Below are 15163 nucleotides of genomic sequence, written 5' to 3'. Positions count from 1 at the left end.
CCTGTGCAAAAGACAATCGGCCTAAATTACTCGTTTTGAAGGAAATGGAAACAAGTGAGTGACTGATTGTTAATATTTAACTTTAATACTTTAAGTCTTCTTTCTTTTCATATGACAATCCGCAGAACAAATATGATGTTATTTAACAATTATTCAGGTTTACCACGATATTCAGATGAAGTGTTTCTTCTATTCCGCAGCTTTATCTCTTCAACATGTTTGTCTAGACTCTTTCATATTATTTCTTACTATATCATATATATGATATATTATTATGATCTCTTTAAATCTTTCATGGTGTTTCACCAGATGGGACTTTTCAAATACGATACTGGAATTAAAGTAACCTCTGCCACATATTACGTTGAGCTCTGCCACCTATTATCACCAGGATTTGTAATGTTACTTTATCGTGAGTGAGCTTAGATATTAGTGTTAGTGTTTAGTGTTTCTATCAGACGATTACATCAACGGGTTTCTTTTTTCCTCTTGTGTGGATTCCGCAGGGTCGATCTCCCGTCCTGAGCCCCCGAACGACGGTTTCGACACCTGACCGGGTACTTGGGGTACTCGGGCGCGCTCGGGGCAGCGCTACCTGCCTCGCGTGATCGACGGGCCGGGCTGCGCAACGGAGGGGGGCAGAACGGCGGTGGGAGGGCGCGCGGGAGCAGCGCCATCCAATGGGATCGGCGATGGGAGGGAGTTTCGCCGAACTCCGGAGCTTTGTCCTAACTTACTGCGACTCCTGAGCACAATATGACTGAAGCGCCCGCACCGTTATTCCACGGGACGGTGCGTAGGCTCAGCCGCCTGCACACGCATACACACACACACACCACACGCACACACGCACACGATCACACGCTCACGCTCAAACGCCGCACCGCTGACTTGCGCCCTGACTTTGGATAAACTTTTTTTCCTTTTTTACGCATCTCCAAGGAGCGAGGAAGTATTGTTTTGTTTGGGCTTTCGGGTGGACTGTCAAGATCCCGTCCTGAGAACGCTCCGTGAGGAGCTGAAATGAAACTTCCCAGATCTGCAGGACTCATTCTCTCCATTCAGATGGCATTGTTGCATTGACACAGTGCGCTGCGCAGGACAAGAGAGGGCTCCTGGAGTTTTCGGGGACACCGAGAGAGTGCGGAAAGAGCTGTTTCGGGCTTTCCCATTGAGTTTTCCCTGCACTTTTGGTGGAATACTATGCTTCAGCGTCTCGTCCAGCCTCGGTAAAGTTGATGCATCATAGGCATGGACTCTGTCTGAAAAACGTGGACTGGCGAACTGACCATGGCGTTAACAGGTAGGGGTTTGGGCCGGTTTCATTTGATTTTGTTGATGCTATGGACCCTGTCGCGGTACTCGGCATCCAGTCAGGTCCGTCAAGAGTTTCAGGTCCTGGAGGAGCAGCCCGTCGGCACCTACGTGGGCACGATAGAGACCAAGCCCAGCTTCACGTACCGCTTTAGCGAGAACCACAAACTTTTTGCCATCAACGGCACCACGGGGGACATTTACACCTCCTCGGTGATTGACAGGGAGGTTTTGCAAAGTGATGTCATCAACGTCGTGGTGCTGTCCAGCCAGCCCACCTACCCCACAGAGGTCAGGATAGTCGTCCTGGATATTAACGATAACTCCCCGGTGTTTCCCGACGCGTCGATCGTCGTGTCCTTCAAGGAGGACGCCAGCAGCGGCAGGCAGGTCATACTGGACACTGCCACGGACTCGGACATTGGAAGTAACGGAGTAGACCACACCACGTACAGAATAGTGAAGGGGAACGAGCAGAGGAAATTCCGCTTGGATATAACAGTCAATCCTAGTGGAGAGGGGGCATTCTTGCACCTTGTTTCGACCGGAGGCTTGGACAGGGAAGTCACTCCCTTCTATCAGCTCCTGGTTGAAGTGGAGGACAAAGGAGACCCAAAAAAGTTTGGCTACCTGCAAGTGAACGTGACTATCCAAGACATTAACGACAACCCCCCTATATTTGAGCAAGACCAATATCAAGCCAGTGTTTTCGAGGATGCAGCGGTAGGTTCTAGTGTTCTGCAGATTACGGCATCAGATCAGGACGAGGGAGCCAATGCTGAAATCAGGTACCTTTTAGATGAAGGGACGCCTTTCCAAATTGACCCGAAAGCGGGAACTATTATTATAAAAGAGGGTTTGGACTACGAGAGTAAGAAGGAGTATTCTCTGACTATTCATGCAGTAGATAATGGGGTGCCCTCTCTGTCTGGCAGAACAGAGGCCACGATAAAACTCCTAGATGTAAATGATAATGACCCGGTAGTGAAGTTTAGGTATTTTCCCACCACCTCTAAATTTGCCTCTGTTGATGAAAATGCGCAGATCGGCACGGTTGTGGCTTTACTCACTGTGTCAGATTCGGACTCCCCCACGGCCAACGGCAACATATCCGTTTCAATCTTAGGAGGCAACGAGCAGAGGCACTTTGAAGTGCACACGTCTCCCGTGCCCAATTTAAGCCTGATCAAAGTAGCCAGTGTGTTAGACAGAGAGAGAATTTCCTCATACAACCTGACCGTGTCTGTGTCAGACAATGGCAAGCCTGTGGCCCGGTCCTCCTTCGCCAGTCTGGTTATTTTTGTGAATGATATCAATGATCACCCGCCCATATTTGAGGAAACACTGTACAGAGTAGATATCAGCGAAGACATACCAAAAGGCAGCTACATTAAAGGGGTTTCTGCAACAGATGGCGACTCCGGACAGAATGCCAACCTGCGCTACTCCCTGGTGTCTGGAAACACTTTGGGCTGGTTCTCCATCAGTGAAAACAGCGGTCTGGTTACCAGCGCCGCTTTGCTAGATAGGGAAATAGCATCTGAAATTGTGCTCAACATTAGTGCCAAGGACCAGGGGCTGCAGCCCAAGATTTCTTACACCAAACTGATAGTCAACATCACTGATGTGAATGACCAAGTGCCCACTTTTACACAGAGCTCATATCACGTTTCTCTGGTGGAGCACGCTCCTGCCGGCACTGAGCTGGTGGTGCTGTCTGCCTCAGATGACGACCTCGGGGCCAATGGAACTATCCGGTTCTCATTTGATGCAGAGACTCCAGCCGGCGTCCAGGCGCTGTTTCGCCTGGATGCCGTGTCAGGGCGATTAAGCACAGCCGCGGAGCTAGACAGGGAGGATCAGGCCTCCTACTTACTCCATATCCAGGCAGCAGACGCAGGCAGCCCCCCTTTGCACTCTGTAGGAAAAGTCAACATCACCCTGAAGGATATCAATGACAATAGGCCGGTTTTTTATCCGGTGCAGTATTTTGCCAATGTGAAAGAGAACGAGCCCTCGGGTTCTTATGTAACCACCGTTTCAGCCACAGACCCTGATTTGGGTCGAAATGGCACAGTCAAATATATAATTACAGCTGGAGATGCTTCCAAATTCCGCATTAATAGCAACACAGGGAAAATTACCACGCTTGTGCCCCTGGATAGAGAGGAGAAAACTGCATACCAGCTGCAGGTGACTGGAGCAGATGGCAACGGCCTGCGCTCACACACCCAAGCCATTGTGACTGTAACTGTCATAGACACACAGGATAACCCACCGGTCTTCGGCCAGAGAGTCTACAGCTTTGTCATGTTTGAAAATGTTGGCATCGGGACAGTTATAGGGACAGTGTCAGCCACCACTGTAGACCTGAACACAAACATTTCATATTTAATCACCTCAGGGGACCAGAGGGGGCTTTTTGCTGTAAACAGCGCAGGTCAGATCACAGCATCGAGCCAGATAGACAGAGAGGAGCAGGGGTTTTATCAGCTGAAAGTCGTGGCCAGAGCTGGGGAGATCACAGGAGAAGCCTTTGTTAACATCACTGTGAAGGACTTAAATGACAATGCTCCTCATTTTATTCACGCCGTGGAGCATGTGAGTGCAGTGGAAAACTGGAGCACAGGTCATGTCATATTCCAGGCCAAAGCTTCAGACCCTGATGAAGGCACAAATGGCATGGTGGTCTACAGCCTCAAACAAAACCCCAAAGGTCTGTTTCATGTTCACGAGAAGCATGGCCTCATCACACTGACTGGGCCGCTGGAGGTCACCACAAGCTCTTATGAGGTCGAGGTCATCGCATCGGACATGGGGGTCCCCCAGCACACCTCCAGCCTCATCCTCATCATCAGTGTTTATGACGTGAATGACAACTCACCGGTGTTTGACCAGCTCTCATATGAGGTCATCATCTTGGAGTCTGAGCCTGTCAACAGCCGCTTTTTCAAAGTGCAGGCCACTGACAAAGACTCCGGTCTTAACGGGGAGATTATGTACGATATCGATGGTGGCAACACAGGTGATGTGTTTGGTATTTTTCCAGACGGGCAGCTGTACATCAAATCGGAGCTGGACAGAGAGATACAGGACACATACAACTTAGTGGTTGTGGCCAAAGACAGAGCTGTTGAACCATTAAGTGCCACCGTCAATGTCAGTGTGATTCTAGACGATGTAAATGATAACCGTCCTCTTTTTAACAGTACCAATTATGTGTTTCATTTTGAGGAAGAGCAGAAGAGGGGGGCGCTGGTCGGGCGTGTTTTTTCTGAGGATAAGGACTTTGGCCCAAACAGTGAGGTCAGATATACATTTGAGACTCCGCAGCCCAACTTTGAGCTGAATGTCATCACGGGGGAGTTGACCAGCACTCTGCAGTTAGACCGTGAGCTGCTCGTGAGACAAAGAGGCGCCGCCGTGTTCAACTTCCTGGTCGTCTCGTCAGACCAGGGTCTCCCCAAGCCTCTCAGAGACCAGGCCAAAGTGCAAGTTTACATTCAAGACATCAACGACAACCCGCCTAAATTCACCAAAGACATTTACCAGGCCTCCATCGCAGAGTCAGCTCAAAACATGACACAATTGCTGAGAGTCTCCGCCTCTGATGTGGATGAGAACAAAAATGGACTGGTACGTTATCGCATCACTGAGGGCAACGAGGAGGGACAGTTCTCTATTGATAGCAGCTCTGGACAGGTTACGTTAGTTGGAAAGCTGGACTATGAATCTACATCCTCCTATTCTTTGAAAATAATAGCTGTTGATGCTGGGGCTGTGCCCTTGTCCTCCTCTTGCATGCTTAGTATTAGCATCCTGGATGAGAATGACAACTCCCCCTCCTTCCCTAAATCCTCACTGTCTGTGGACGTCTTGGAGAACATGAGGATAGGAGAGTTGGTGGCCTCCGTGACCGCCACCGACGCAGATTCAGGTCAAAACGCAGATATAACGTACAGCATCACAGCCACAAACAACCACGGCACTTTCAGCATCAGCCCCAACACTGGTAGCATCTTTTTGGTTAAAAGGCTGGACTTTGAAACTCAGTCATTTTACAAACTAAACATCAGTGCAAAGGACAATGGCAGACCACCCCGCTCCTCATCCATTCCTGTGGTCATTCATGTCAGGGATTTTAACGATAATCCTCCCATATTCACGCCTGGTGACATTTTCAAATCCATCCCTGAAAATCTTCCTATCTCAGCCTCAGTCATGACGATTACAGCTCATGACACAGATGCAGACATAAACGGGCAGCTGGAGTATTCCATTGTTCAGCAGATTCCTCGGGGAAGCCACTTCAGCGTCAACCCGAGCACTGGGCTCATATATACCAACAAGGAAATCGACAGGGAATTCTCCAATCTGTTCGAGCTGACAATCAAAGCGACAGACCAGGCAGTTCCAGTGGAATTCCGCCGCTTTGCCCTGAAAAATGTCACAATATGGGTCACGGACCAGAATGATAATGTTCCCACTTTTCTGTCACAGAATGCTCTTGTGGCTGAGCCCAACATAGTCATCGGCTCCATCCTGACAACAGTAGTGGCTTTTGACCCCGATGAGGGGGCAAATGGGGAAGTGGAGTATGAGCTTGTAGAGGGGGACTCAGACACCTTCATCATGGACCGGTACAGCGGGGATATTCGCCTGGCCTCCCAGCTGGTACCGTCCCGACTCATGTACACCCTCACAGTATCAGCCACTGACCACGGCACTGACCGCAAGACCTCCAGAACTGAGCTGACTATCATCCTACAAGGGATGGATGGGCCTGTTTTTTCCCAGCCCAAATATATCACCATCCTCAAAGAAGGCCAGCCACCAGGCACGAATGTCATCTCCCTGGATGCCTCGAGCCCCCGGGGCTCTGCGACCAAAGTGGAGTACTTCATCGTGGCGGTGCGCAGCGGTGGAAAAGCCGTGGGGCGGCTTTTCACCATCGGCCGCAACACTGGAGTGATACAGACGGCAGCTGAGTTGGACCGAGAGCAAGGCTCCGACCTCTACCTGGTGGATGTGTACGCCATTGAGACGGACGCCAGCCAGCCCAGAACGCAGCGTGCTGAGGTTAGTGCACTGCTGACTTTTCTATTCTCTACAGGTACCGGAAAGCCACCTTATAATTTGCACTATTGGTCTATTTGATCTGTTTGGCCAGGAGAGGGTGTGAACTTACCCACTGGCATTTGCGAGAGACACTTGGATGGAATAAGTGTAATGAGATAAAGGTATGAACTGGAAAAAACAGGGAGCAAGACTGTCCAAGTCACACAAAAAACGGAGCCATCTATTAGATTTGTCTTCTTATTAATTAAATTCCTTTTTTCACGCATGGCTCTGCATTGTATTAAATTGTAGTTTTCTTGGAAATGAGTAAGAGGACCTTGTTCTTTGGCATGATTACTTTATTGTTCCCTTTTCCAAAAACATACTAACCATAACAATTCATCTTGAATTTGCCTTCTCTAATATCTGAGCGGTCTGGGAAAGGGAAATGAGTGTTGCATGTCTCCCGCACGAGCTCCTCTTGTGCTCTCAAGAAGAGAAATATTCTTATCAGCGGATATGAACCGCACAAATCAAAAAAAGACCACTTTTTAATTTCCCCACTGTAGACACAAATCATTCAAGGCTGCTGTTTCAGGTTCAAAACTCATGATGGTTTCCTCAGTGTCTCAAGTACAAATGAAAAAGAGAGTAATTCATACGGTCTTCCAGTGCAGGTATGAATCATCAGTGCCAGTATTACTTTGAGCCTTGAGCCTCAGGCTATTTTGGCACTGGGGTGGTCTTGGGGTACCTTTATATCAGCGGGAACGGCTCCACAGGCAATAAGTGACCATTAAAATTGTGTGACCTCTTAAGACTGTGAAAAGACGCTGAGGGCAGAGAGAGTGAAACTTGAGCTGTCCATTCAGTTTGCATTATGTGATGCACCTTTTTCAGGCTTTCCCTAAAAAAAAAAGATGGAGCTCAAGTCTCTGAAGTGTTGTGCGGGAACCCAACACTCAGTTTTGGGTGGCTGAGGCCTTGGCACTAGTCAAATGAAAAACAAATGTGATTCTATAAATATTCTGGAAAAATTTTAGCCAGGACTTAAAATGCTATGTTATTACAAGCTTGATGACACACATACTTCATACTATAAACTTGAGTTTTTAGAACATTGACAAAAAGGTGTGACCCTCTCAGAAATGTGTTTTGTGTTACTGTATTTAAGAAATGCCTGATGTGAAATGATTAAAGAGTTTAAGATTAGGGGGATGTCTTTTGACAATTGTTATTGATGCCTTTCCAATCACTGCAGATATTGAAACTGAAATCCAATACAGCAATCAGTTATTTGGAGACAAACTCACATATTATTGAAATCAAGGATTACTTGGCAAAATCGTGTTAGCTAAGTTAACTTAAAGGTTTGCTCGGGCCACATGGGAATATCAAATGTTCTCTCACTCTGCCTGCAGCGAAGATGGCAATCTGCTTTCCTGCAGACTGTACTGTTGGGCTAATGAGAGAATATAGTGCTTCGGTGCTCCATTCCCAAACTTTAAGCTCTAGATCGGTTTCATGCTAAGGTTGAACTTTCTCACCCCTTGGAGAGATGGCTTTACCATACCACCTGGCTGAGTGGTCAATCTCCCCACTTTGAGAAGCGTGAGATCTAATAACCTGAAGGAATTCAGATGACCTTCCACGTTTGGAAATATGTGCCGTTTTTCTGGCGAAATAGGCAGTCGTTTATAAATCTATACATTTAACAGCACAAATTAAACAGGTCATATTCATACTATTTGTATCTCCTCTGTCAGTGGGACCTCAAAGCACACTGTGGTACAATAGTGTAAACCTTCAGACTTAGACTAATGTTTTTCCAGTGCAGTGTTTATACACCATATACCCGGTAGCAACTGGGGGATTATTTCCATCCCTGGGGTTGTGACCCTTTCACATTCTACATTTCCCATTCTCCCCATTGATTGGATGCACGAGGGAAAGCTGGCATTTTTTCCCTCTGCTATGCACCATGTGTGATGTTTTGGAAACACTCAAACAAAGAGAATTTGACTGGACATGCTTTATCGGAGATAACGATCTTAAACAACTCTGGACCTCGCTGGGCCTGCTATGGAAAGAGGGGATTCTGGGTTATTTCCTGACCCTTTTGGCATCTTAGAGAGTTTGATCAATTGTCGATTAGATCTATCATTGCGGGACTGTATGGGCCCTTCGTCTCACACTTGGGTCAGGTATGACGTGTGATGGGTATTTCATTAAGCCAACAAGTGGTTGTGCAACGATTTAGAGACAGATGAGCGATCATATTTGGTTGTTTTTCTTCAGCAGCATCTAAGTGGCGCTTTAGAATGTTGTTCAAATGACTTCATTACCCAGAAATGTTTGTGTTTCTTCCTCTGAATAACTGGTTAGAAGACAGATGCTGAAGAAAAACTTCTTGGCAACAGGTTCATCCATTGTTGGCGAATCCAGATTCCATTCATAGTTTATAAGAGGATGTTTCTAGTGCACTCGAAGATTTGATTCATCACATCCTGCGATGTTCTCTTCTAGAAGTGGAGGGGGCCCTTCTCTCCAAGAGCTGACACTTTCAAGTATTGGTCCCACTTTTGGCTACAGTCCTATTCAATAGCCATGTTGCCATCAACACATTTTGAAGCATCGCATTAGAAACAGCCAAATTCAAAAAACCCTCCTCAATTGCCCATTATTTGTTGCTAGTTCACGACCAATGCAAGGCAGTGTCGTTACAGCAAACTTTTCAGTTACACATTTTTAAAACCTATGTTTCCATAGATAAAGTTATGGTTTTTCGTCGAGTATTCCTCTAATGAAAGAAAAAGAAAGCTATCCCGGAATGAAAAAGACATCAGAGAGATCTCCCTGTCAACTCAAATGTCTCTGTTTTTTGTCTTCTGTGCTCTCCCCCTTCATCTGCCTCCTCCTCATATTCGAACCCTCCAGCCCTAATAGACCGGACTGCTACAACTGTTTTCTTAAACTCACTGTGAATGAAGTGCTTTTTTTTTTTTTTTTTTTCCAGAGAGGCCCTCAAGTGCCACATCAGTCCTTGCCCCCTCCTCTTAAAGGCATTGTTCCCCCTTGAAAGTAAACACAGTCCGAGTGTTCAACAGGCCTTCCTTTGTTTTCCCTTCACAGATAAAGTGTTGCGCAGCCCAGTCTCCCTCGATTCGGGAGACTTTTGTTATGTTTTTGTCTGTGCCAGCGTCTTGCCTTGGCAGATTTAGGAGTGTGTATGGATGCCCCTGTCAGCCAGCTTTCCTCCCCTCTCCTCACCAGTAAGAGATGTAGGGTAGAGCTGTGTCGACTCATGAGATTGAAGAAAGAAAAGACTGTTTTGGGGAGGGTTCTGGACATGTCAGACGGTGTTATTGGGAGTTGTGGGAATGAAGGAAGAGGAGTGGTGAAGGGAAACATTTTAGGGGGGTTCTGGAAGTACTAGGCATAGTAGCAAGGAATCGTGGGGAGGAAAGAGCAAGGGCAGGGCTGCGGATCATGTCCTAAAAAGGTGGGGGCAAGAGGGTTCAATCTGTCTGCCCAGCGCTTTTGTACATCACAGTCGGGGAATGCAGATGGCTGAGTCAGATATAGAAATTAGTGCTGATCAGTGTTGCCACGGAAAGCTTGATCTCTTTTATATTCATCCTCCTCCTTGTTAAGCTGTATATCTCTGTGTCTTTGCATCCCCTTTGTGTCTGCCTGCCTGTTTTCTGTCAGCTGGGAAGCTGTTTGTGTCTCTCTCTGTGTTGTGGATCAGTCTGATTCGTAAATCTTGTTGGCAAAAAACTTCAAAGTCTCTCTGCTTTTCTGTCTGTCCCTCTTTCATGCCCCCTCTTTGGCTTTCTCCGCATTTTGGTGATGCTGAACCTCCTCCAACATGATCTCGGAGGGAAATGTGATTAGGGCATCAGAGGCGGTGTTGAGGTTGTAGAGGAGATAGAAAAAGGCTCTGAAATATCAAACCCGGAAAGCCAGCCCGGTCAACCAGGCAAGGACGAGAAGGTCATGTATGGCTGGACGATACGACATGGATGCTGGTTTTTGTGTGTGTATTTTTGTCTGTGTGTGAGACTGTTAATAAAAACTGAAATATTGATGAGTGCCGTTTCCAGATAAAGGTCAAACAGTGTAACAGATAGCCCCCCTAAGCAGTGCTTCTAATGTTCTCAAATTGAAAAAAATGCTTTGATTATATTCGAATTATACACAAGCTTAGTATTAAATTTTCATTTTCCTCCAAAGGCCCATTTTACAAGAACTGGATGAGGAATGATGCAGAACAAACTACATCCTTGTGTATTATAATTCATGGTCTATTCATGGCGATGTTTTGAGTGCGTCTTTTCTTGTGCACATGTGCTTGAGAGAGGGTGGTATCGCTCTAGTCCTGGCCGTGACCAAGGTTGTAACTCACGCAGTAATCCGACTGGACACGCTTTTTTGAAATGGTCATCGAGGAGGTGACGCATCTGCCAGGCCCTCCTGGTAGGTGGTCGCTCCGGGTGAACCTGTGGGTGAGCCGGTGCTTCGGAGGGCCGGTTGCCTCCGAGTGTCCGTCTGTTTTACGAGACAAATCGCCATAAAAGTTGGATAAACATTCGCTCATGCGTAGATGCACGCGAGAAAAACGCTGCCAGGAACCCACACACAGACGAGACACAGACACACACACACGCACGCACTGACCACGAGTTCAAACTCCTTCTCAAGTGCAGGAAAACTTTAAATGGTAGCCGCAGTCAAAATAATTCAGTTTCATTTAGATTATTATGATTGTGATTGTCAAATAAGATCACTGGGATACTCTGTGATTTCTGTTTTGCAGATTCAAACTTAATGCCTTGATGAAGTTAGTGGTTTAGGTCCTTTTATTGCATGAGACTGTTTGTTAGTGTTTGTCTTGTGTCTTGTGACATGGTGTAAGTTGGTTTGGAAACGTGATAAGCAGTCACGGCTGCTCTCCAGCTCGTTTTGACCACGTCAGACGAATATTAAAGTTATGGTGCTTCGCGCTTTTTCCGTAGAGCTCTTGCAGCTCGAAGTCTCAGAAGTTTAAGCTGTAACTGAACAACAAGCTGTCTCACTGTTCACTGCGGTTGACTTTTCTCTCATCAGAAAGCGGCGACTGGCACAGCTCATAATACGCATTTGTCAAACCCGTGGCTGAAAGGTCAGAGGCGGGGTTATATTGTGCCGCCGTGCCACGTTCTAGAAAGTTAACCCAAGCGTCACATTAGTAATGAAAGAGCAAAAGTAACTTTTTTTGGCCGCGAGCCACAAAGGCTGTTAAATCCCACAATTCACCAGTGACTTTCAGTATTTTACCAACCGGGCATTTTTTTTTTAGAAGAGACTCGGATCCTTACACACGACCGAGTCAAATTCTTTATCCACGACATAATTTTCCACCAATGCAAAGTTGCATTATGGTGGCGCCTGCTTGTGTATCCTGTTTGGGATTGTGCTTTAACCCGTTTACAGTCCAACATGTTCACGTCTAAGACTTTTATTGTGTGCAATTGGAAAAATGGCTCGCATACAGCGCAGTCAAAAATCAGAACAAACAAAGCGATGATATTAAGAAACAGACACGGTGCCTTTAATAAACCAGTATAGTATAAAGAGAAGATTTTTTACCTGTGTGACAAGAGGTTTGTCATGACCTAGGTCGGGCTGGGTATTGTTACGAATTTGTCAACATAATGTCAATGCGATACCTGACTTACTGTACAAATACTTAAATGATGGTGGACAGCGGTTCCCCTGCTCTCGACCCCTCGTTACTGTTTGTGACCAGTTCAACCAAACGGTTATAGTGTAATTTTTAGAGGTGCAATTAATAATTCTAATAATCCTCACGCCAAGGGCGGAGACTAGATTAAAGCATGAATGATTAAAAACTGAATTTTCTGTAGAAGAATGGATGCAGAAGTTTTGTATCCTGTTAAACACCTAGTGACCCCACAGATTTGTCTTGTGACCCCTTGTGGGAACCCCGAGCCCTAATTTGGGAACCGCTGCCTTTGTTCAAGAAATAGCGTCTAGAAACGGTTTCCTGGAAACATTCGTGTAACAAAAGAGGCCAGAACTCTCAAATGTTAAATGTTGTCTATAAACCAGCAGGTATAAGGATTTTGTTGATAAAATAGAATAAAATGTGTTTAAATCTGGAAATATGGGATCAAAAGAGTAAGTTAACGAGATTATTTATCTAAACCAGGTGTTCAGTCCCAGCTTTCGATGCTTTTTGTTGCTGCCCAGGTCACATTTCAGTCCATTCCAAAGAAGTATTGCGATTGAATCTCCAGCCCAAGCCCGGGCTGAGTTTTACTGCATCAGTAAAACTGATATTGTTAGATTTAGTACAAAATAAACTGAAGTAAAAGTCCTGTAAACAACCTTGAGATTCCAATGGTATTATTTTAACTTTGAAGCACTCATTGTATTTTCTTTTGTGGCAAACTGAATTGTCCTGGTGTGGTAGCCCCACCCTGCTGCTACTCTAAACAGGTTAAAACAGAAATTATTTACACGCTATTTTTAAACTTGGTTTGCCGCTAAATTATGTTTATAAAGGGAATGTACACGAGTATTAAAAGAAAACTCTTTCAGCTCTGCGGTTGACTGTCTGCAAGCCTTTTTTTTTTTTTTTTTTTTTTTTCATTTATGCCCCCTTTCTGCCTCATGCAAAGTCAATGCAGGACCTTGGGTTAGAATAATAAATGAATACGGCCATAGCTGTGCATGGTCCGCAGAGTTTTGCATCATCAGGTTTATTTTCACATCAGAGATACATTTCTCTTGCTCTGTGACTTTGATTGTCATGCCTCATTTGGGGGGGGGCGGGGGGGGGGGTCGTTCCTCTGTCTTACGCACACATGTTCGGACCAAATGTGCGACCGAAACGGTATTAATCTCTGCTCAGAACGCCTTTCTCCTGTGGTCCGCAGAATCAGGCGTGATCAAAAGGGAGCCGTTTTTTTCCGTTCAGTACCGGGAGGGAGGGATTCCTTCACGTGCAATCAGAAAGGTCCATCAGAGGCTGTGATCTGAAGTTTCCATCATTTATGGTCACCCAAGCACAGCAGGGTTGATTGGGAGTGGTTGAAGCGGGAACGATCAGGTATACCTATGATTCGGCATTTTCCCTGACCGAGTGCTACGGACGGATCCTTGCCTGCCGTATGACCGCATCCCAGAGATTTCTTCATCACTTTGCTCTGCACTGCTCTGACTGTGAGGGGACCATAAAATATGACCAAGTCTGTCCAGCTCTGAAAAAGAAAAAAAATAATGTTCCACTACTTTCACTAGTAAAATGCAGGGAGTTAGAGAGAAAGAGGGAGAGTGGAGGGTTGATTTTGGCACGTTTTCTCTGCGGTAATAATGGATCCCAGCTACAGAATGATTTGTTCTTACACGTGACTTACCGAGCTCTCTAGCATCAACAAACTCTCGAACACATCCACATGCAGAAGTACACACTGCAAATTTCCATTTTTCTTTCGGGGCTCAGGCTTCACTGTGGTGCCTCGTTGACCTGTCTCTCTTCTTTTCGTCTCCAAAAAAAAAAAGAAAGAAAGAAAGAAAGAAAAACTAGCTCAATCCTGCTCTTTTGCACATCTCACGTCCCGCCGGCCGTCCATCAACGGCACCTCCGAAGTGACGTTCAGTACGGTCGCCCCCTTCGCAGATCCTCCCACCTCCGGGCACATCAAACGGGAAGGCGAGCGGGGATGTCCACTTCTGCTTCACTCGCAGCGTTTCTCACGTGCGCACGCACACACACACACACACACACACACACCTCATCTCCCCGGCTTGTGGTAAGACAAGCGACCCCGGGCAGGAAGGGGTATCTCCCGCAGCTCGGACAGATAATTTAGGAGCTAGATGGGAGATGGAGGGAAGAAAGAGAGGGAGGAATGGAGGGGTTGGGGGGGGGGCAGTGAGGTTTGAGCTGGGAGAAAGGGAGGGAGAGCTGGAGTAGGGCTTTAGTGTCAGACAAGAGACAAGCAAAGATAGACTGGCACCAGTGAGCGAGAGACCGTGTTATTGTTATCTCCCCTCTTATTTTATGAGTTTTCCATCAGGAGATCCACTGTAGCTCCTGCTCTGTGCGCAGCACACACTCAGACTTTATTAAGAGGTTAACCATATTGTGTTTTAGCATTTGTACAGGACTTATTTTTTTATGTTTTCTAGCTCTGTTGTTGTGATTACTTTTCAATCTTGGAAAATCGTGTGCCTTTTTCTTGCTTTCTCCGCAGTGCAGGTCTTAACTCAAAAAATAAGCCAAGCCGCAGTCGATTAGCAGCTGTTTTCAATTTTGGAATTGAAATATTTCAGCTTTCAAAATGTCCCTGCATGACTTTTCCAGCACTCAATTCCTATGCAAGTTGTTAAGTTTTTCAAATTTTAGTGACAGAGTGTTCGTCGTAATTCTGTTCATGCTCTTCATTTGACAGCTTGCTGGCCTTGTCTTGGAGCTTGAAAAACCCTCTGACTTGTCTAGTGCCATCTAATGGATTTTCCCCCTTTATTATTGCTGTTTTTAATCTTTGTGACTTTTGTTTCCAAATCCTCTGTACTCTTCTACATACATTCTACAGATTTACCTCTAAAACCCCATTGAGCCAACGATGGACAAGTCATTTCAAAGTCATGCTCCATGGCAAGACCTTGTTCATACCCACGGAACCTTATGTTAAATTCTAGTGGAGATCACAGTGTTTCCAGAAATGCCAAAGACATCAGGCTGAAATTTGGGGAAAAGTGTATAAAATGATGCACTAAT

At 46.0% G+C, this 15163-nt stretch overlaps 2 protein-coding genes across 2 annotated transcripts in view; both read left to right on the top strand.

Moving 5' to 3' along the window:
* The first annotated feature begins 1338 nt into the window (after nucleotides 1-1338).
* LOC120785678 (protocadherin Fat 4-like) lies at nucleotides 1339-9808 on the top strand. The gene is made up of 2 exons (XM_040120554.1): nucleotides 1339-6393; nucleotides 9572-9808. The coding sequence occupies exons 1-2, from the start codon at nucleotides 1339-1341 to the stop codon at nucleotides 9806-9808; spliced, it is 5292 nt and encodes a 1763-aa protein (XP_039976488.1).
* A 1003-nt stretch (nucleotides 9809-10811) lies between these two features.
* LOC120785677 (protocadherin Fat 4) overlaps nucleotides 10812-15163 on the top strand; it is a 102413-nt gene continuing 98061 nt past the window's right edge. Inside the window, exon 1 of the mRNA XM_040120552.1 lies at nucleotides 10812-10880. Coding sequence (XP_039976486.1) covers nucleotides 10812-10880 — 69 coding nt within the window. The remainder of the gene's footprint in view (nucleotides 10881-15163) is intronic.

The sequence above is a fragment of the Xiphias gladius genome, chromosome 23 (genome assembly GCF_016859285.1).
Source record: "Xiphias gladius isolate SHS-SW01 ecotype Sanya breed wild chromosome 23, ASM1685928v1, whole genome shotgun sequence".
NCBI classification, from domain to species: domain Eukaryota; kingdom Metazoa; phylum Chordata; class Actinopteri; order Istiophoriformes; family Xiphiidae; genus Xiphias; species Xiphias gladius.
This window is presented reverse-complemented; position numbering and strand designations above follow the sequence as displayed.